Source organism: Podarcis filfolensis (assembly GCF_964270895.1).
Source record: "Podarcis filfolensis genome assembly, chromosome: 3".
Classification (NCBI taxonomy): Eukaryota; Metazoa; Chordata; class Lepidosauria; order Squamata; family Lacertidae; genus Podarcis; species Podarcis filfolensis.
The window spans coordinates 87123220-87146801 of NC_139606.1; the positions used below are offsets into that span (position 1 = coordinate 87123220).

The window sequence follows — 23582 nt, forward strand, 5'->3', positions numbered from 1 at the left end:
TGATTTGAGCAGTGGCCTGTTTCATCAGATGGTATCATGCAGTCTTGCCCAACCTGGTCCCCTCTAGATGCTCTGGACTGCTATCCATTGCCATCCCTGACAATTGGCCATGCTGGCTGGGGCCAATGGGAGTTACAGTGGCAAACATCTGGAGGGCACCAGGTTGGGGATGGCTGAAGTTAGTATATCTGCTCTCAGTTCAGAGTCCCTCTCAAAATGCATAAACCAGAATAAAGGGCCCTAATAAGAGCCTGCTGGTGAAAAGGAAGTGGAAACAAGGCTCTGAGTTGGGAAGTGAAGTCAGGTCAGAGGCACAGCAGAATGAATGATCAAAGATGAGGGTTAAACCTAAAGCATCAGTTTGACAGGCAGCTGAAACGTGACTGTTTTGTAGCAGTGCTACAAAGGAAAATGCAAGCCAAAACGACTGCAGCCGGGAATAGGAGACACTTTCTCATATCCTGAGAATATTTATGATTCCTTCAGAAGAAGAAAGAAAGATTTCATATTGAATTAGGATACTAAAAGTTTCTGCACTTCAGTTGTTTGACACAGTGGCTGAGAAAGATACATGGAGGGATTAAGATAGAGCTGCTCTAGATGGAAATATAGCTAACAAGTGACTCTTCTAGTTTGAACTGGCTGTGGGGCATTTCTGTATGTCCAAGCCCAGGATTCCTGCTTGGGTAGTCCATATTCACATTGCATATGGATAGAGCCCTTTTGCAATGATACGAAATGTGGAGCAAGTAACATGACTGACTGGCATATCAGTGCTTTTTTTCTAAAAAAATATGTTTAGGGGTACTCTCATTTTCCTACTCATATTGAAATACTGCCCCTCAATGAGGCCAAACTTAGATTCACAAAATATTTAGGGGTATATGCAGTGGCGGAGGAACCCTCTCCGGCACCTGGGGTGGCGCAGCCCATACGGACTGCACATGTGCGGCAGCCCATAAGGTCGCCGTGCGAGAGGCAACCAGTACGGCTGCCATGCGCAAGAGTGGCAACCCTTACGGATAGCAAGAGAGAGGCGCCCATACGGACTGTACATCAACAGCGAGGCATGGGGTTAGGCTGAGTGGCTCCCCACGATTCCCCCTATCCGCAACTGAGCCATTAGCTGAACTAAAAATACTGTTTGTATTCTGAAACATCCATTATTTTATTTCACAAAAGAGTCAGCTTCCTCTCGCAGACAAGAAGATGTCAGGTGCTGTCAATTAAAACACGTACAATTCTTGGACTGTGCTCCTTTCCTGAATAACTTTGGTGCTGGTTATGTCACATCATTCCATGACTAAGCTTTAAGAAGAACTATCGAGTGGATTAAGCTCATACTGTGCACTGATATGCGAAATATAAAACCTTTGCACTAGACTCTGTGAGAATCTGCCATTGGCTTCAGTCTGAAGCTTATCAGTTCCCTGCAATCAGTATATAGTACAAAGACAAGGCTATTCTTGTACATTTCCAGTGGCAGAAGATACCCAATCAATATCAGTGCGTGAGATTTGACCCATGCACCCTCCACCTGTGGTTTTAACTCCCAGCCTCAAAACAGCTGTTTTGGAGACTGCAAGGGCTGCCAAATAACCATGCAGGCAGCTTTCCTTCCTCTTGAGCCATTGCTCCTATAAAGTGGTTGCCACCTAGAGGCCAAGAACGGAGGTGCATTACATCACTGCCTGGGCACACCTCATTAGGTCAATGACAGCCTTTGGCTGGGCTCCCTACTAGGTATAATTTGTAGTGACAACAGTGTTGCTTTGCTACTTACCAGACAACATAGGCATAAATAATGAGGCCTGAGGCACAAAACAAGAGGAATGGCGAGAGATTAAAGGCAGAAACAACAAGAGAATGACCCGGGGGGTTCCTTTGAACATTATTAAAGGTTAATAATGGCAAGTAGGTTTTAAAAATCAAAGAAAGTTGGGAAAATCATTATGAGCTCCAATTAATGACTGGAGACAGGCTATAGGAGCCTTCTGTGTAGAAGCATATCAAGCATTCAAGTATTTTGAGCTACCAAACAAGGAGAAGGTGAGTTTTACACTCTTGTCCAAATCCAGGTAGATGGCCTACACACTCCCATGCAATGTATTTTATACTATTTTTAAACTGGGGCAGCCCAAGACATTTTGTAGTACAGCAGCAAAGGGTATCTCCTCCACAATGCACAGGGTGGTATATTCCATTAGCACAAGGAATTGTGCCTGGCCAGAATAATTTCCCCCACTCTTCTCCCTCTCTCCCCATGCTCCTCATTTCCTCCCCAAATCTGCTCTGAATGATTGGGGGAACCCCTAGAACAGAGTGTGGTGCATGGAAGGAGGAGAGGGGGAAGTCCCATTGTACAAATGCAAATCCTCACACTGCTGGGACTTGTTAGCTGGATACGACCCATGATACCCCAGGCTGATCAAGTCATTTTGATACCTGCATCAGAAAATATCAGAAGCACCTTTCTCCTGCTTCTTCCCTGACTGTTAAAAAATGCAGTCATATCAAATTAAAGAACAGTTTGTTGTCCTTTCAGGGCAACCAAAATAAGCTGTCTCACTCTACCTAATGGTAGAGCTAAGGGTGGTCTAGGGAAAAATTCAATTCAATTGCATTTAAAGCTGAGCCTACCTAATGTGCACATCCTGAAACAAAATGAGAAGGTATATTATATTATTATTATTTGTTGTAGTATTATTAATATTGATATTAATAATATACCACCCTTCACCCTAAAATCACAAAGGTCAATTCCCTCAAGCCTCGTATCTTCATCTGGTAGACTGTGATGCTGAAGTGTGAGAGAGTCTGCAGTTTTATATCAGGAGAGACTGATGACAGAGGTGCTGCCTTTGCTTTCAAGAACAAGAAGGGAGAAAATCAATTGCTGCAAAGCGCAGCTGCAGTGTGATTAGGATATTTTCATAAAGTCTCGTAGAGTTTCTTCTACAACCCATTAAGCCCTAATTGTCACACTAATGTTATTTTATATTGTAAGAGTAGCTCCAGAATCCCGGTCTTATTGTACCCAGAGGACTCCGAGCAGCTTTTTAGCTTCACCAGGTTCTTTGCTGTAACCTTTTCAATCCATAATTATTATTCCGCCCATGTAGACTCTCTCATTATTACTTAACAGTGTCACTCCTCTCACCACGACAAAGTGCAGTTGTGTAAATTAGAGCCACAATTAACCCAGCTCAGTGCTGAAGCAAGCACCTTCCTCCAGACAAGTTTTGAATTAAAGTTGATACATTTAGTCCCACAAGAAGGAGCCTCTGACCTTCATGTCGAAGGGCACAGCTGAGGTGGTTTATTTTTCCCATATGAAAAAAAGCTTTGATCTGGGATCATCTTCTCTAATCTGGATGCTGATAGCAAATAGGTGTGGCCCACTTTATAGGGTCTTTCCAATTCAAAGCGTTACAAATCGCAGATGCAACAAAACTGTGGGATGTAATCCATTGGAGCAGTCAAATACAACATTCCTTGTTTCCCTAGAGTGGACACAGGCAGGCGGATGTTACTCCAGTCAGTATAACTTCCTGTTCCACTGGTCTGGAGAGTCCTCCCCCTGCATGTGACCAGGGAGATGGGTGTGACCCTGGCTGACTCCATAATCTTTTATGGAGTCATCTCTCTTTCTTGATGCCATGCTGCTCTGCTGCAGCCATTTTGTTCTCTTGATGCTATTTTCTTGATGTATTTTGCTGTCTGTTGGCTCTCAGCCAGCAGCACATGGGCTCAGTCCTCATAAAGGATTAACTCACACTATGTTCTGTAACTACAAGCTAAAGTCTGCCTTCATACTGTGAACTGAACGTGGGTAAACTTCTTGTTACTTTTAAGGAAAGACTCTTGTGTCTTTATTCTTTTGAGAGGGATCAAAGGGGACACCAGGAACAATCCAGTCTGATCAAGCCAGACTGGATTGCTTAACTAAAGAGATTCAAATGAATCTGCAAACTAGCTTTCTGCTGTATTGAAGGGAATCTGCTCTGCTACATGATTCATTTACCTTGAAGAAAGGACAATATTTAATCAATATATCCTCTCCTACTATCCTTAGCATTCCCACAAAAACCTGCAGAGTTCTTCTGTTTAGGATTCAAGACACCCCATTCCATGCCCCTGCCCTTTTCCCATCACCCACCCAATGGTCGTTGTTTTATATCCAGTCTAACTACTCCCCCTTAGGAATTTATTTTTTACTGTAAAGATATTTTGTGGTTCTGTAGACCTTAGTGACTGTTAATTTATTTCAAGGATCATCAGGAAAAAAATCACAAACGGGTTTGCTCAGAAAATGCGACAGCAAAATTAAGGAATACCATATAAAACAACAAAACAGATGAAACATCGCTGTTCGCAAAATAAAATTCTGTTCACTCAATAAATTTCCACTCAGTGAAAAACGCACACAAAATCCACAACCATTAATACACTCATATTTCAGTCAACCTACACATGCAGAAATTCCCCCATTTCATCACTCCCATTAAACAAAAATTAATCTAGGACTTCACCAACCCCAGTAAAAACCTCAAAACATTTTCCCCAAACACTCAAGGTTATCCACTACAGGTGAGAGTTGTTAGGAGGCCTTCAAAGAACTACATTTCCCAGCATCCTTAACAAACTACAGTTCCCTGAATTCTTTGGGGAAAGCTATGACTGTTTGAAGTGGTATAAGAGGGCTTTAAATGTGTCGTGTAGGTGTGGCTAGAGACAGTGTTCTTGCCAACTGCAAGCATTATAAACTGGTTCTCTGTTTCTAGTGTTCTGGGGAATTAGTGCAATGATGACCGAGAAGCATTTGACACAAATAAATTTTGCTTTTGAAAAATACCTATTTAACACAAAGGTGGGAAATCTCAGGCCTGGGAGCCAAATGTGGCTCTCAATCCAACCGTTGGGACTCACCTCAGGCCACAACCCTACCCTTGAACGGTGATAATGTCTTTTGGGTAGAGGATGGGCAATGTGTTTGTGCGTGTGGAGGTTATGTGCAGGAAGCTCAGTCTTTTGCTTGGTAGGAATATAGCCTTTAGTGCAGAAGTAAGAGATCCATCCATCTGTTACTCCATTCATTCTGGTTTTCTCTCTGGTCTCATCCACCAATGGCATGTGTCTCACAAAAACTTGAATGTGGCCCTCAGGCTACAGGGTTCCCCACCTCTGATGAAACAGATCTTTCCTTAATATTTACTAAACTATTTGTACTCTGGTTGTTGTTTGCCATACTGTGCAACTCCCCAATCCTAAGATGTACCTTCCTTTGCAAACCCATAGGCTACAGGCCTTCCTCTGCCCCTTCTTCCAACCTGGCTCCTCTATGTCCTGCAACATTGATATGTTTCCTAGTCCTAGACTCAGTCAGTGAGTTTTTCCTCTCAAGTCCCCATTATTTGGCAGCTCAATCTGCCAGGCCACAAAACTGCTTCTGGGCTTTGTGGCAAGGTTGGCCACCTTCAGCTGATTTGCCTGGCTGCCAGTTGGCCAGTGGGAAATTGCCTATCCACAAGTGCATACTACAAGCCACCGGTATTGCAAGGAGGCTCTGTGGGAATATAGCTTCAAGCGATTGAACTTTGGCACTTGGCACCTGGAAACCCAAGTTGTTTATTCAGGGAATTTAGCCTGAAGTTTTATACCAGATGTAAGCCATATCAGTGCCAGTTGTAATCAACATATTAACTTTGTCACTAAAGATGCAGCGGTAACTTTGAAGTGGAATTGCTAGAGTTAGAGTCTCTCTCTCTGTCTCTCTGTTTCTCTCTCTGTTTAAAAATGAGTTCAGTACATGCTTTCCTTTCTCCTCATGAAAGTGAACATTACAAGACCAATGTGGCTCTTTAGCTTTCTTGTTTTTTAATTCCATCTTCCTTTCATTAAATGGTCCCCAACAGGGCTTTTTGGAGGCACTAATGAAGAGTGAACAAATTGCAAACTTCGCCTGGGCTGAAGCGTAATTCACTCAGGGGGCTGGGGAGGAGTAGCAGTGGTTGGCAAATGCTCATAGACAATAAATCCACTCCTGCAGGTTGGGAGTGGAGTCTCTGCATAAGTGGACTCAGGTTATTTCATTATTTAGTTACCCTGAATAATTCAAATGGTCCTAATTGAAATAATCAGTCACAGAAATCAAACATGGGGTTTCATCCATAGACATGGGAAATACAATCCAGGCCATGAAATCTGTTAGTCCTACAAAGGACTAGTATTGTCTTATATTTGTATAAGATCTCTCCTTGTGGAATTAGTTTTGTCCCAGTGTAACTTCTTCTGTGCCTAGGGAGGCTCAGTTCCTTTGGCAGGAAGTTGGAAACCATCGTGTATTAGAATTTTATTTTTATTTTTAATTGTGACATGGCTGCTGATGAGATTTCTTCAGGTATTTCATTATTGTCCAACTTCACCGTCTTTACGTTTATGATAACCACCATGAGTGGTACATGCTCTGGTTATCTCCTGCTTGGACTACTGCAATGCACTCTGCGTGGGGCAACTTTTGAAGGTGACTCAGAAACTACAACCAATCCAGAATGCGGCTGCCAGACTGGTGACTGGAAGCAGCTGTCGGGACCATATAACACCAGTCCTAAAAGACCTACATTTGTTCCCAGTATGTTTCTGAGCACAAAGTGTTGGTGCTGACCTTTAAAGCTCTAAACGGCCTTGGCCCTGTATACCTGAAGGAGTGTCTCTGCCCCCATTGTTCAGCCCAGAACTGAGGTCTAGCTCCAAGGATCTTCTGGCGGTTCCCTCACTGCAAGAAGCAGAGGGCCTTCTCAGTAGTTGTGCCCACCCTGTGGAATGCCCTGCTGTCAGATGTCAAAGAGATAAATAATTATACAACCTTCCATAGACATCTGAAGGCAGCCCTGTATCGGGAAGCTTTTAATGTGTGATGTTCTGTTTTTGTGTTTTTCTATATCCTGCTGGATGCTGCCCAAAGTGGCTGGGGCAACCCAGTCAGATGGGCAGGGTACAAATTCATCATCATCACCATCATCACCATCATTTAGTGCTTAGACTCTAAACCCCATTCAGCCATGAAGCTCAGTGAGTGATTTTCAGCTCATCACTATCTCCTAGCCTAACCAACCTCTCAGGGTTTGCTGTTCTTTGTGTACTGAATTGTATCAAACACTCAGATGGATGTGTGTGGGTTACTAAGCAACTTCTCTTACCTTTTTGGAAATCTTACCAGCATCCTTTATCACTGGGATGGTCAACCTGTGTCCCTCCAGATGTGCTGGACTCCAGCTCCAATCAGCAGCTCTTGCCAGCATAGCCTGTGGTCAGCATTCATGGGAGCTGTAGTTGAACAACATCTGGCATTTCTACCGCACAGAGTCTGGCAACAGCAGTGCGTCCCAGACCAGTTTCCTTTCTCTAGTTTCTCCTTTCAGACATGCGTTTTGTGGTTTGAGTCATAATCCATTACAGTCAGTAATTAACTGCCTGGTATGAAAATATTCCGGTGCTGTTCATCTTAGAGAAGATAACTCAGCCTCTTCATAAATTATAAATTGATGACTTATAAAATACACTAACCCCAGTGGGAAATAATCATTTCTTTCTGCAAAAGGGATTGTTAGAGGGAGCCATTTTGCACGCAGAGGCATGGAAAACAGTTAGGAAAACAGCAGCGCATGAATAATTTCAGTAAATGCGGTTAATCTAAACAAACAAACAGCAACATTTAGTAAGTGTTCAGAAGAAAGTAACTATTAAGGATTGGCTCCCTGGGAGTCAAAAAAGAGCTGACTGTATAACTGGGTATCAGATACTGTAGTAGTCTCCTGCGAAATGAATAATTGATGTAGGGCTGAAAACCACTACCACTGTATAATCCTATGCAACAATTTATACAATTAAAGGCAATTGCTGTGATTGCATTTTCTCCTTATGATTATGGAATTATAGGCTGATAGGATGCAATTTCATTTTATTACAATTACACCCCCCCCCCCACACACACTAGAAAACATAATCACCGATTGATATAGATACACTAAGCAGGGAGGCAATTGTCCGAAGAATAGTAAGGGACATTTGGACAGGGAGGTTTGTAGCAGTATCTATATACAGCAGCCTGTGTAGTTGATATGTGGTTAATTTTCAATTGACTGTCCAGATTTGGGGAGTCTGTGGAGTGGGGGGACAGCCCATTAGAAGTTTGTTGAATGGAATATATGGGGTTGTCATATATATGAAAGGTCATCATAATAGCACCCATGGGTTGCAAGTGTGCCCAGCCTGTACATCCTATGGCACCCGTGAAAAGTCTCGGGAAATATCCTCTCAAAAATACACAATATGTGAGATACTGTTCAGTCCCTGTTTACACTGGCTCAGCCTCCCCGTGTATTGAACACTCTTCCCATTGAAGCCATAGGAAGTAGTGGTCCCTGCACCTCCCATAACCACCCTTAAGGATAGCTTAGCAATTGTCATTTATATGTCATGGAAGTAGATAGACTTCAAAAGGGGAACACATCTGGCAACTCACATTTTCACTCACTGTGTTTGTTGGTGACACTATGAATTTGGGCTGGTCACCAAGGGGAGTGCTGGGAAGTTCAGGTGCCTAGCTAGCCAATGACATATTGCATTTGGAGTAGAGATGATCTGTGAAATAGATAGCTCTCACTGACTTCAAGAAAAGTCATGAGCTTTTTCATCATCTTTATGTTACAACCATGTAAAGAAACATTGTTCTATGTTGCTTTTCTTTTCCTTTTAACCACAAGAGGTAACCGATGGATCAAAAGTAGCAGCTCTTGTGATCTTCAAGTAATCTCATGATTGACAGTAGGTAAGGTAAAGGTAAAGAACGCCTGGATGGTTAAGTTCAGTCAAATTTGACTATGGGGTGTGGCACTCATCTCCGCTTTCAGTCCAAGGAAGCCGGCAATTGTCTGCAGACAGCTTTTCTGGGTTATGTGGCAAGCATGACTAAACTGCTTCTGGTGCACAGAACACTGTGACGAGTGGCAGGGCACACAGAAATGACCTTTACCTTACCACCACAGTGGTACCTATTTATCTACTTGCTCTGGTGTGCTTTCAAACTGCTAGGTGGGCAGGAGTTGGGACAAAGCAATGGGAGCTCACCCCATCACACAGATTCAAACTGCCGACCTTACCATCAGCAACCCCAAGAGGCTTAGTGGTTTAGACCACAGGTATGTATGATTATTATTATTATTATTATTATTCCACTTGCAAGAAATATTATTGGTTGAGTGTTCAGAACAGGTCACCAAAATAAATGAACGAAAGAAAAGAGGCTAATTTTTCCCAATAAGTTTTTTTTACTGTACATTTTGTAGCAAAAGAGGGAGAGAAAAAAGAAAATATTTTGTTCACAGGGATGTCATTTTCTAAAACTTCAAATAGGAAACATGACGAATAACAAGATCAAATACACAGCCATGTCACAATAGATCTCTGAGCTTTTCTCTCTTAAAAAAAATACATAGAGATTTGTGTGTGTATGTGTGTTTCTTCTATCCTTTGCCACCTTTCTCAGCACATCCCTTCAAAATAATGTGCAATTTCAGAAATGGTTTCCAAGCGGAATGATTCCTGGGAGCAAATAAATACAGAAAAATATATCTGAATTAAAGGCCGGTTGCTCTCGCTGCCATAAGTACTGCAAATTTCACAGTTGTCATGGTTTAGTGAAGTTGCACATGCATATCCTCAGCAATCCCAGGTCTTGCAGCAATGTGCCTGCAAATGCGTCTGGTGATTAGTTTGCAAGCCACAACAGTTGATCTCAAAAGAGCATGGATCTTGGCATGAGACAAGGGCTTGTGAAAGTGGTGAGGGGCAAGGGAAGCAGCACCAAAACGATTAAACATGGGACACCACCTATTCTGCAAAGCATCTTGTTTTCCATGGCTTATTGGAAACATCCCCCTAATCAAACATTTCACTGCACAATATGCCTAGAGATCTCAAGTTCTCGTGCTCTTGTTTTGATTGACATTGCTACATGCCATTTGGTGGCACCGAGCACGCAAGAATGGTGCTTGCTTGTTTTCTGGAAAGGGTATGCAAGTCTACATTGTTTGTGCTCAGCTGAATAGAGGGAAACTGCCTAACCTTAGCTGGAAGTGATTTATGAAGAGATAATCAAAAGAGTTTCATTTCCCCCCACCCTTTGATTATGAAAACCGGCTTCCTCTCTACCTCCCTCCTCTCAGACATCAAACTCCCTCAGACAGTTGACCAAATTATCTGCAGCCTCCTTATACACTGACAAACAAAGGATCATGAAGGGAATGGACAAAGGGGGAATCTAAAAAAATATTAACTCCTAGATTTCTTTTCCCCACCCTAGGATATAAAGATCAGAAGAGGAAAACAAGTGTGCAGTTCACTACGTGACTGGTCTTCCTTAATTTAGTGCAGGAAAGAAAAGCAATAAAAATAAACAGCAGAGACCTTTTTATTATTTCTGGGAGGAAAGAGATAAAAAAAAAATCCTCAGCCAAACCATGGCAAGAAAATTTCCACGTGTTGCTGATTCCATTATGAGATTAAGCCGAGAAGATGGTTTGCACGCATGCTCTTTTTCTCCAGATGCTGTCTTGATGAAGGTCCTTGGACAACCATAGTGGCAGCTGGGCTTATCCTCAGGTCATCTTTATATCCATGGGAGTCTCCTTTTTAGAAAAAAGAAGAGGGAAGGAATTCCTCTCTGAATGAAACATATGCCGCTTAACCTGTTTTTAATCCTCATTTAAGCTTTTTTGACAGTTCACCAGGAATGCACCCGTGATTTCCTTGAGACATTCACACAAACATAATGAATGTGTTGGATACATTTCATCAGCTTCTCTCTCACTCTCTCTCTCTCTCTCTCACACACACACCTATTAACATTTCATAACCTCTCTTATCCAACTTGATTATCTGACCGATATACGGCTGTGTGCGCGCACATGTGTTGTGTGTTTCTCCCATCACGTTTATGGCCTTTTTAACAATCATGGACTTCTGTTATGCTTGGAGGGATTCAGAATGGAACGGAGGGCCACTCTTATTTACACTGTGCTTTCCATCACCCACTCCGAGCTCCCATAAGTTCCCCTCGCCCCTGTCAGGTCACTGTCGTCATACTGCAAAAGCATGCCGTTAACTGACAGACTGCGTTTTGTCCAAATGTTTGTGATCTTTTTGGGGTAGTTGCAACACTGAGAGGTGGAAAAGTCTCCCATGTCAAAAGAATGGCTACGCTTAGTTTTACCCTCCAGTGGCAACATGAGGAGGCTACGGAATTTGGACTCATGCTGGCCCAGCAGTGGCTCCTTGTCTGAGTGATGGGCCACTGTTGAAGTTCTGGAGTCTATTGTGTCCTCCTTTTTCTGACACTTCAGTTCCAGGGAAGCAAAGGCTCCCATGAGCCGATCAATGTTGTTGTGCTTTGACCTCGATGGGGGCCTCCACTTACTGGACAATGTGCCCTGCTCACTTTGGAGGCTGTAGCCATCGCAGTCACGACTATTCACAGAGCTAGAAGAAGAGGAGATGCTGCTGTGTGCAGACTCACAGTTAAACTCCATGAGCTCGTTCCTTACCACCACTTTGGGGTTGACTTGGGGCAGGACCCCGTTCTGAACAGGCTGGGATCCATTAGTTTGTGAATAGACATTGCTAACGTTAGCCATCTTCCCCGGGGCATTGTTGCAAACCTTGTACCGGACCATGAGTACGACGATGAACACCAACAGAGTTGCCACGATGATGCCTCCGATGATCAGGATCATTGTCCCCCCCAGGAACTGGCTGTGCATGGACTGGCACTGGGGATAGTCCTCTTTGGTGTAGAACTGGGCGCAGCCCACAATGTTGGTAGCAGTGAGCGTCGTGGCGGTGTCATCCCACATGGCCAGAACGCAAAGATCGTAGCCTGTCCCAGACACCAGGTTGTTCACCACAAAAGCCTTGTTTGTAGCAGGGATCATCCTTTAAGGGAAAGAAAACAGCAACATTAGTTTATAATGTGATGGGAAAGTAGTATGAGTGGGGTGGGTGGGGCCAAAGCACTGGACAGCAGCAGAAGGAAATATCTAAATCTTAGTTTATTTCCTCAAATGCCTAAGTCAAAAGACATTTAGCTGTTCATCTCTGAATATGTTTCCTCTACCAAGTCTGTCACCACACTCTTTTTCCTCCCTCCCTCCTTACAGTAGAACACATATTATCCAAAATCCTGAAATACTTGATATTCACAGCCTCTGGTGTCCCTGCACTCCTTCATTCCTTTCCTAACTCTGACCTTCAAGGTCACTAGTAACCTTGAATGGTGCATGGGGGTCTAGCCATTCCAACATTACTGCTGGGATTAAAATCCATGTTAACACACATTACAAATCAGGGAAGTGGTTTTCATTTATTAACCTAGCAATAGAAACTCAACAAGGGGCAATTGCTTTGGTTTAAAGACATGACTGGGTCACTGAGTTATAATCCTGTAAGCATCCAAGATCTAACTACCTAGCTCTCCTTTTCTTGTTAATTTGGCTGAAAGGACAAAGGTGTTAAAATGGGACAAGAAAAAGCCAGGAGGTTAGACTACTTCTTTTGTATACAATATATATACTGTGTGCACACACACAAACACAAAACAAAAACAAAACAAAACCCACAACCCCATGCTGATCAAGGAATAAGAAAAGCAGAGTATTGTTTCTAACTGGATATGGATCCAGCTGACGTAGGCAGCTTACATAATAAGTGATGAATCAGCAAGTTCTTCTTAGGAAACTGCCATTTCTAGAGCTCTGCCTTTGTGACAGCATAGGCTGTAGCCTGAACTGTGAGTGGGAAGTGAGACAAGTCAATCAGCCAAACCAAACCCCCCCCCCCTCCTTGTTATGTTTGCTGCTGTCACGATGTGGACATCTTTATTTTTCTCTGACTTCTTCCACTAAACAGCCCTTTATCGTTCCGGACTTTAACCATCCTCACCTACTCCTTGTATTGCGTAGAATAGCAAGGCACTTAAGTGTGGCCACAAACTTATTTTTTACAAAACCAATTGTACTTTTAGTTAAAGTTTAAGAAAGGCAACACAGTAAGCAGTTTTTGAGGGGGGGAACTTCTTTAAAAAGTAATTTTATGATTGGAGTAGCTGTTCAATCAAATAGAAGCAAATAAAAAAATAACTAGAGATAAACACATCCAGTACATTTTTTCTAGAAAAATAGGTGCCGGTACTCACCATGAAGTTGTTACAGTAATTACTACACGTTTTAACAACAACAAAAAAGAGGTGCCAGTGCTGGGTATCCTTGAGTAGCCCCTGAAAAAAAGCACTGCTATATCTATCAGATACTGTTTCCCTAACCAATACTTATCAACTTGCACCCATTGATGCAATTTCTGGGTCCCTTTGTGGGTTTTTTTCCTGGCTCCTTTTTTCCAATGCCCGACTCTGCTGCCTCTCACTTTACTCTGTTCAAGCTCTCTGTTTGGGCCTCTTTACTCTCTTGTAGCTCTTCCACTCCAGCTCTTTGAATCCCAGTGTTCATAACCTTCTAACAAACTACAGTGGTACCTCGGGTTAAGTACTTAATTTGTTCCAGACGTCCGTATTTAACCTGAAACTGTTCTTAACCTGAAGCACCACTTTAGCTAATGGGGCCTCCTGCTGCTGCTGTGCTGCCGGAGCAGAATTTCTGTTCTCATCCTGAAGCAAAGCTCTTAACCTGAAGCACTATTTCTGGGTTAGCGGAGTCTGTAACCTGAAGCATATGTAACCTGAAGCGAATGTAACCCGAGGTACCAGTGTATCCTCCTATATAGCTTGACTCCTGCTCTCAACCTTTTATCCAATCAGAAGGAGAGTAGAGTCTTAGTTGAGATTCTATTTCCCATCTAGGAATGTAAGAAACAAACAAACAGTCAGGAATAAATAGTAGCTGCCTACAATCTGACCCCTGTCTGAAATCCTGACCCACTGTCAGCCTGCATAGACTAGGTATCAACCATTTTAGACTCAGGACCTACTTATAAACTAAACATGTATTTGAAGACCCATTTCTTAATCTTCTGCCATATATTTGCACAGTGGTACTGCTCCTGTTTATGTTTTCTGAAGAGCAAAAAACAGGACACATTTGCCAACCTCTGCTTTAACTATGGATCGCTATGACAACTCTCATTTTACATACCCATGAAAAAGAGGATGTGTCCTGGAATAAGACAACCCTACGTCCTGTTGCAATTCACCTTGGATCAGGCCATGACCCACTAGTAGGTTCTGGCCCACCTATTGAATGCCAGTGGTATAGACCAGGGTTTCCCAAACTTGAGTCTCCAGCTGCTATTGGACTACAACTCCCATCATGCTTAGCTAGCAGAGCCAGTGCTCAGGGATCATGGGAATTGTAGTCCAAAAACAGCTAGTGACTCAAGTTTGGAAAACCCTGGTGTAGACAATATTGAAGGAGATAGACCAATGCTCTGCTTCAGTATAAGGCAGCTTCCAATTTTTCCTAGTAGGCAATGTGGCTCATACAGATACAAACTTAAAACTGTAGAATAACAGGAGATTCTGTTTAACACAGGCAGCTTAATAAGTACAGTAGATTTCTGAAGTCTACATGGGTCTCCTGTCAATGTAGCGCTGCATATTAAGAATAACTCAGAGTGGAAATAAGAACAAGATAAAGCTCTCTCCTCCCCACTGTCCCTATTGTTCCTCATCTACAGCAACAAAATCTGTGGAATGAGGGCATATTCACAAATTGCATTTTAAACTAAAGATTGGTTCTTCAGCATGCTATATATAGAAACAGTTCCTCAAGTATTAGTTGCTAGCCATACTTTTCAGTTACAAGATAGTAACAAAACTTTCCAGCACAGAAATTAATGCTAGAACTGTTGGAAGTGTTCCTTCATAGCCAATGAGCCTTATTTCCATCTGGTAATATATTGCATTCTAGGATCTCTGAAGAGAAAGAAATCTGCATAATGAAGCTAGACAGCAATAAGGAGGAAGCCCACAGCCATGGAGCAAAAGTTAAAAGTGGTGGGAGTACTTTTATTTAGGATGGACCTTTATTTAGGCCCCAACCACAACTTACATTTGGCTTCACCAAAATTTTCCTGGGAAACGCAGTTTGTTAAGGGTGCTTAACATACTACAAAAATATGTAACTGCTCTCTAATATCACTCTTCATACTCAAGGACTCGAAAGTGGCCAATGTAACACCAGTTTTGGAAAAGGTACCCAGAAGGGTTCCTGGAAATGATGGGCTGGCAAGCTTAATGTCTGTCTTGGGAAAACTGGTGGACTTGACACCAAGACTACCTTCACTGGACTCTTTTGGGCATCTGCTTAAAACAGGCACCCCCAGACTCGGCCCTCCAGGTGTTTTGGGACTACAATTCCCATCATCCCTGACCACTGGTCCTGTTAGCTAGGGATGATGGGAGTTGTAGTCCCAAAACATCTGGAGGGCCGAGTTTGGGGATGCCTGGCTCAAAACATTTTTGTTTAGACAAGCATATCCAGGTATGCAGAAGTTACATGTGTTTTCTTTCTTTTTAACTCTTGTTGGGTTTAATCGTAAAATAATTTCAATATTTTATTTTAGGTTTTAAACTACTTAGATGTTTTCTTACAATCATGCAATATGTGTGTGTGTGTGTGTGTGTGTGCGTGAGAGAGAGAAAGAGCTTGTTAAATAAATAAATAAATACATAAATAAATAAATAAATTCATATCATTTCTTTTCTTCCCCATGGAAAAATAAAATTAATGAATATTTTTTCTCTCTCTACTGGTGACTGAAGAGTTCATTCACACTTCAGGATTAAGCAAGCAGCAGCTCCATCTCCTTACCTTAGCTGAAGTGTGAAACTAGTTGCTTAGGATTAATCGTACTTTAATCCTTTTTCAAAATTCGCACCACCTTCATCTGAGATATGAATTAGCCACTCCTTATAAGCCGTGCTGAATTCTTTGAGGACTTCTCTGCCTTTGCTGGTCCCATGTGATTACAAAGCAGAAAGCTAGAGGTGGTGTTTCACATAATATTCTGTGTTTATATTCCATGGAGTTGCCACCACAGACATCTTGAAACTGTATGAGGTTTCTTTATTCTCTCTCCCCTGTACCCACATTCTAAACTAGGGTGGGGGAACCTTAAGCTTCTCTCTCTGGACTTCAAGATGGAAGAAGGCACCCATTTCCTTTCCCTCCTGTATTCCTCAGGTGCAGCACCATATCCATTCAGCTATTCTTCTCCCAACAAAAACTATGCCATTTGTCTTGCTGTCAGCTGTAGCAGAATTTTGCATAATGAATGAATGATGTCATTATGTTACTCCTCAAAGTTCATTTTGGTGCATAGGAAATATACTGGAAATGTGGGATGGGGGACACACACACACTGTTTATTGCATGGAGACAAAATAGCAAATATCTACCGCATTTGCAGTGTTGTTTTCCAGTCTGAACATGAGACAAAAAAATGCTAACGTAGGTCATTTCTGTCCCTGGTTCCATTTTCAACAGAATTATCTGACATCCCTGCTGCCCAGGCCACTTACATCTCTCTCCAAGCCACATCCCTTACTAGTCCTGCTCTGCACTGGCTTTTCCCAAACTGGGATGTGTCCTTGAATTGCCATCATGCTCTTGCTTGCCTGGATACAGAATGGGCAGATGTGTTTGTGTATAAATCTCTGACTCCTGCCTGGCTGAAATGCAATCAACCATACAAAGGTAAAAACCCAGCCTATTGTGTCACTCACCTTTGCCTCTGGCTCTCTCACCAATGGTATGTAGCCCCCCAAAAGCTCTCCATCAAGGAATGTGGTCTTTGGACTGAAGGTTCCCCACCACCATCATAAATCAAACCCTACCCAAGCTATTTTTCTCCATTGCAGGGGGTTGGACTAAATGATCCTTGGAGCCCCTTCCTATTACATGATTCTACTTTTCTTTAACCCCTTCATGGATCACTGCCTTGTCGTGGTGAAGGGGTTTGAATAACTCCAGGAAGCTCTGAGCTATGCTGTGCAGGGCCACCCAAGACGGACAGGTCATAGCCGAGAGTTTAGACTAAATGTGATCCACCTGGAGAAGGGACTGGCAAACCACTCCAGTATTTTGCCAAGAAAACTCCATGGACATAAAAAAGGAGAAGCTTTGAGAAGAAACTGAGTGTTTCCAAGGTTCACGGGGTCACGGAGAGTCACACATGACTAAGACGACTAAACAACAACAACAACAACAACTTTTCTTTAAAAGCCACCACTGATTTCACCCCATTCCCCTTGCCTTTACTTTCTGCAGCACTCCCTGTGAATACTTAATGTCAAAGTGAATTCATTTTTACTCCAACAATAAAGTTTGGTAAATACTATGATTGGCTGCCTAGTTTTCCTGCACCAAGTGGGCCCAGCTGATACCAATCTTTAATCACAAGCCAATCACACAACCTTATCTTAGAAAGCTGTTGCAAGCATCCAGCATACTCATGCAATTACAGCTGCTTGCATGAGTGGTCTAGTCAGGTGAGTAATACATCATTGGAGGAGGCCAGTCATGGAATTGATAGCTTCTTCCATGCTTAGAAACAACAACAACAACAACAACAACAGCAACAACAACAACTTATACTCCGCCCATCTGTACTGGCCTCCCCAGCCACTCTGTGCAGGGGAGTTTTCTAATAAAGGAGCAAAAGTCATCACCTTCCCCAATCAGGAGATTACTAGCACAAACTATTAAGTGCATGTGCATGCTGGCTACATAAATATTAGCAGTGCCTCTCTTAGCTGCTCGGGATGCAAAAGAAGAGCACAGTGCCATGATCTCTGCAATAAAGCACCACAAGAATTGCTAGGTCTAACTTGCAACCAAATATTGTCCTTCAGTGACACCACATTTGTTCTTAGCGATTGGTGAATTTCCCCAAAGAACATAAATATGCGGAAGCATAAACAAGTAAGCTTGTTAATGAGCTGTTCCCTTTCCACTGCTCTTTCTCAATGAGGCATTATTTTATGCAGCAAAGGCACAATCCAGTTATTGCTTTTTGCGGCTGTTTCATTTGTGTGCTAGGTGTTGCCCAGAAGTGATGTGATCACCCGCCTCAGAGGATTTATATGGCAGAGATGGCAACAGTAAGCTGAACTCAGGGATGAAGGAATAATAATGACAGGGAAGGGGAAGAGATCAGCGCCAGTAGATGGAATTGAGAAGAGGATCCTGCTGTGGTCTATGGCTTCAAGAAAGAAGCAGCTTTAGAGAAGTATTTTTTTTAGAGAAGACAAAAACATATAATGTGACCGAAAGTGATAGAAACCTGCTTGTATTATTTATAATATTATGAAATGAGCTCTGTTATTTTTTTGGTCTCTTTACTTAACACAAAGTGCAAAACTACAAGAATATTTGTGTCAGGGGAATGGAATGCATAGCTACTAGCAACTGGGCAAATGGTCTATTGACTTGCGATGCTGATCCAAATAAGTATATCACTGCAGAATTGAGGTATAGCATCCATAGCTGGATGTGAATCTAAGGGCTGGGCTAGATGTGTTCTAAAAATAAAAATTATAAATTATAACTTTTTATTTATATCCCGCCCTCCCCAGCCGAAGCTGGGCTCAGGGCGGCTAACAACAATAAAATAATACAACATTCTAAAATCATTTCATTATAAAATTAATTCAAAACAAATTGATGGCAACCATTGGGCTAGAGTTCTGTGAAGATTGCCAAAGGAGGGAGTCAGGCTGTGCCCTAGCCAAAGGCTTGGTGGAACAGCTCTGTCTTGCAGGCCCTGCGGAAAGATGTCAAGTCCTGCAGGGCCTTAGTCTCTTGTGACAGAGTGTTCCACCAGATCGGAGCCACAGCCGACAAAGCCCTGGCTCTAGTTGAGGCCAGCCTAACCTCTCTGTGGCCTGGGACCTCCAAGATGTTTTTGTTTGAAGATCGTAAGTTCCTCTGTGGGACATACCAGCATTATTACTTGCTGCTGCTGCTGATGTTGTTGCTGATATGTGTGTGTTTTAAAGGCATCATGGGGGTGATTTTCATCATGACTGCCATGTGCAAAGATGGTATTTAACCCTTTCCTCTTCTGCTACAATCCCAATGACCCTTGCCACTGCACCAGTTATTAACCCAGGGAGGAAAGCTGCTGTTGGTGCTAGTGGAAGCTGTGGTGCAGCAATTTTCATCAAAAGCACAGCGGAGATGGAAAGGGTTAACTCCCTCTGGAAACATGCCACGTTCCTGACCATAATTATGCCATACCTGCAAGGGATTTTTTTTAAAAAGGATACCATAGAAAGTGTAGCATCACATCTAATCTTGTTAAAAAAGGCTATGAACACGCATGAAAAATGGATGCAAGATTTGGAGGTGAAAACTCAATCCAATAAAGATTTATAAAATTCCCAGATTTATGCAGAAATGTGGAGAACTGAGTTTAAAATTGGAATATTGAGAAACTGAGCAAGAGATTGATTCATCCCTTTCCTAAATGGACCCAGTTTATTTGCTTGAGCAAATAAACATGACAGCCATTGTTTCTTTTAATTGCAAATCCAGACATACCAAGAATCTTAGAGTTAAACCTGTACACCTGCCTTCCTGAATCTAAGAATATGGGAGAGTAGTTGCGGCATCGTCAAGTTCAGCGGTCAGTGTGAATTCTCCCTTCAGTGCTGTATTCATGCTTTGAAGGTAACATTTTAAAAAATCAATGCAGGATCAGATCTGTGGAAGCATGTGGATTAGAAGCAGTCACCAATCCAGTGACACAGAAGTACCGTATTTTTCGCTCCATAAGACGCACCCTTTCCCTCCTAAAAAGTAAGGGGAAATGTTTGTGCGTCTTATGGAGCGAATGCAGCCTGCGCGGCTAAGCCGGAAGCTAGAACAGCGAGAGGGATCGCTGCGCAGCGCTCCCTCTCACTGTTCTAGCTTTTGGCTTAGCCGCACGAAGCCTCTTCAGGGCAGGGAGAGCCTTCATCCCACTACCCTGAAGAGACTTCACGCAGCTGTCCCAGAAGCCAGAACAGCTGTGCAGAACAGCAGAACAGCTGTTCTGGCTTCTGGGATTCAGAATATTTTTTTTCTTGTTTTCCTCCTCCAAAAAACTAGGTGCGTCTTAGAGTCTGGTGCGTCTTATGGCGTGGAAAAATACAGTAGTTGTCTCCACAGTGCATCACAAGATCTCCACTCTGGTTAAATGCTAGTAATTTTGGAACGTGGAAGCCCTAATTAAAGTTTGTTCAGAGTTTTGAGCTCCCATGGGGATACCAACCCAGATTACAGCTAAAATGCTTGGGACGTTATCAAATCCTGCCCATCTACCGCTTTTTAAAAGAGCCCCCTTGGCTCTTTATTTCATCCCTGATACCACACCTGCACGGCTAACTTTCCATGATTAACAGTACCAGGAGTGCAGAGCAGCTGTGAAAGGATGCACTGTGTGATGGAGCAAAGCAGGAATTGGAGTGGCCTCTCTCAGCTGCGTATGTTGGGGATAATCAAAGAGTCATCAATATCCCAGAGTGAAAATGTGTCTGCATTGATTTTAGGTGTGAAGACTCTTAAGAGCTACCATCAATCACAGCCGACTAGCAATACGTTTTGAGGAGGGAGGGTTATTTCAGAGAGTGTCTCAAAAATAGTCTTGAGATTGGGTAACTTCATGAAAAGTAGATCATCCTCTTCAGACATGGGAGCACCACCTTTGCTTTTATTTGTTAACTCCCAGAGTGCTTGAATACTTTCTCATTCAACCTGAAGTGCTCATATTTCAGATTCATACGGCATGGAGAAAGTGAATGTAGAAAAAATTTCCGTCTCTCACTTGTAACATTAGAACTCGTGGACCTCTAATGAAGCTGAATGTTGGAAAATTTGGGACAGATAAAATAAAGTCTTTACATTGTGTGTAACTATGGAAGTCGCTCCCACAGGAGGAAGTGATGGCCATCAACTTTGATGGCTTTAGAAGAGGACAAATTCATGGAGGAGAGGACTATGTTCTGGCTCCACAGAGGCAGTAATGCTTCTGAATACCAGGTGCTGGAAACTACAGAAGGGGGAGAGTGCTCTTGTGCCCAAACCCTCCTTGTGCGTTTTCCACAGACATCTGGTTGGCCATTGTGAGAATGTGATACTGGACTAGATGGGCCACTGTACTGCCATTGTCCTTCCTGTTGTAAAGGACTGCACTGAGGGGGAATGGTGAGAACCACCCCCTCTCCCTGCTGCTGTTGCTCCTGAATCTTCCCAGGAGCAGGAGGACAGTATAGATTTGGAATAGTGGTTTGCAGAGAGGCATAGTTCAGAAAGCAGAAGCTGGGAAATACTGGATGGGGAACAGCTAGGTGAATAAACACTGGAAGAAAGAGGGTTAACAGATTCACAGACTCTGGAAAGCCCAAGATCAAGAAGAGCTCAGAAAGTCTCAGAAAACGTGGAGGTTACAAACTCAGATTACAAGACATAGGCGTGATATAGATTAATAGGGTAGTGATGTATGGAAGTGAGAGCTGGACCATAAAGAAGGCTGATCGCCGAAGAATTGATGCTTTTGAATTATGGTGCTGGAGGAGACTCTTGAGAGTCCCATGGACTGCAAGAAGATCAAACCTCTCCATTCTTAAGGAAATCAGCCCGGAATGCTCGCTTGAAGGACAGATCCTGAAGCTGAGGCTCCAATACTTTGGCCACCTCATGAGAAGAGAAGACTCCCTGGAAAAGACCCTTATGTTGGGAAAGATGGAGGGCACAAGGAGAAGGGGACGACAGAGGATGAGATGGTTGGATAGCAGTCTCAAAGCTACCAGCATGAGTTTGACCAAACTGCAGGAGGCCATGGAAGACAGGAGTGCCTGGCGTGCTCTGGTCCATGGGGTCACGAAGAGTCGGACACGACTAAACAACAACAGATTAATAGGGACGGAAGGGGGTGTGATGCTTAATTGGGAGCACTGCCATTTCTAGGAGATGTCTTCTTTGTTCTCTCACTGTGATTATTAAAGTTTCTAACTGGTAAGACGTTCCTTTCTTTCATCTTCTGATCTACTGCCACAGGGGGAGGAAGCCGACTCCCCGAAGGCTGACACTTCCGTTGGAACATCCATGCGGTGATTCACTTTTGGTACACAGCTGAGCTCAGAGGTTAGCTAGGCACCATTCTAATTACTACATTGCTTGTCTACTCAAGATCAGGCACTGCCTTTACTTTCCCCTCTTCTGCACTAAACAAGAGTGTGAGTATATCACACTGGATGTTTGCTTTGTCAGTACTTAAAAAGTGTAGATCTGTGCCTTTGCCTGTGCATTTTGATCTCAAGATGATTGGGTCACCTGTCCGACTTGGCCTGCAGGGGGTGTGATGGGGGGAAAGTAAGGATCTAGCCCACAGGCTGGATTCAATTCTCAACTCCTGCTTCAAAAGATTCTCAGCAAACTGAATGGGCAAGGAGCACTTTAGGCATGTATTTTCTGCTCAAGTCCAGGCACTTTGTCACTTCTCCCACTCTTTATCCTATTCTGAGATTCATGGGCAATTCAGGCTTGGCAAATTCCAATACAAACTGACCTGATTTGCACCTCCCAGACTAATGTGTTGATTAGAGCTGAGCTCTCCACCAGCTTTCACACTTCCTAAAAATTCCAACGAGCTTCTTAGAATTTATTTTGAGTTAAAATATATTTTAAAAAGGACCAATACAAAAAATGCATTCCTATTTAAATAAAGATTTAAAAGTAAATTATGTTGTGCAGATATTTTTTAAAATGCAATTAAGACAGAAATGGGAAGGGATTTTTTTGGGGTGAAAACTTGTGGACATTGATATGGACAGGAAATAGATTTCCTGAAAAAGAGTCTCCAGCCCCATCGTTCAGCCCGGAAACTGAGGTCCAGCTCTGAGGGCCTTCTGGCGGTTCCCACACTGTGAGGAGTGAAGCTACAGGGAACTAGGCAGAGGTCCTTCTCAGTGGTGGTGCCTGCCCTGTGGAACACCCTCCCATCAGATGTCAAGGAAATAAACAACTATCTGACTTTTAGAAGACATCTGAAGGCAGCCCTGTTTAGTGAAGTTTGATGTTTTATTGCTTATTATTATAATTATAATTATTATTCTGTTGGGAGCCACCCAGAGTGGCTGGGGAAACACAGCCAGATGGATGAGGTATAAATAATAAACTATTATTATTATTATTATTATTATTATTATTATTATTATTCCTGTTGCACAGGTGTACATGGAGTGCTGGCAAAGGAAGGAAGTGAGGGGAAAGGATTGATCTGCTCTTGTACACTCATAGGGCCCTCTTACTTTCTGGTATTGTCTTATGGTGGGGATTCCTAACCATAATTAAGACACTTACTATGAGGAGCTGCTACCCACTCATGAAAGTTATTTCTGCCTCCTGGGTAGGGATGGACAAACCCGACCATTTCATTTTCCCCATTTTTTCCGCTCTTGAGTTCTCCATGCCTCTTCATTAGTTCGTGCTTTTTTTTTTTAGTTCTCATGAAAATTCATCAGGATTGTAGTG

At 42.8% G+C, this 23582-nt stretch overlaps 1 protein-coding gene across 4 annotated transcripts in view; it reads right to left on the reverse strand.

Annotated features, from left to right (window-relative positions):
- Positions 1-9358: 9358 nt before the first annotated feature.
- The window catches only part of LRFN2 (leucine rich repeat and fibronectin type III domain containing 2), a 250768-nt gene continuing 236544 nt past the window's right edge, over positions 9359-23582 (reverse strand). For all 4 annotated transcript variants that reach the window (XM_083604513.1, XM_083604516.1, XM_083604514.1 and 1 more), the window contains one exon: positions 9359-11991. In XM_083604513.1, the coding sequence (XP_083460639.1) occupies positions 11070-11991 (922 nt within the window). In that variant the 3' untranslated portion in view covers positions 9359-11069. The remainder of the gene's footprint in view (positions 11992-23582) is intronic.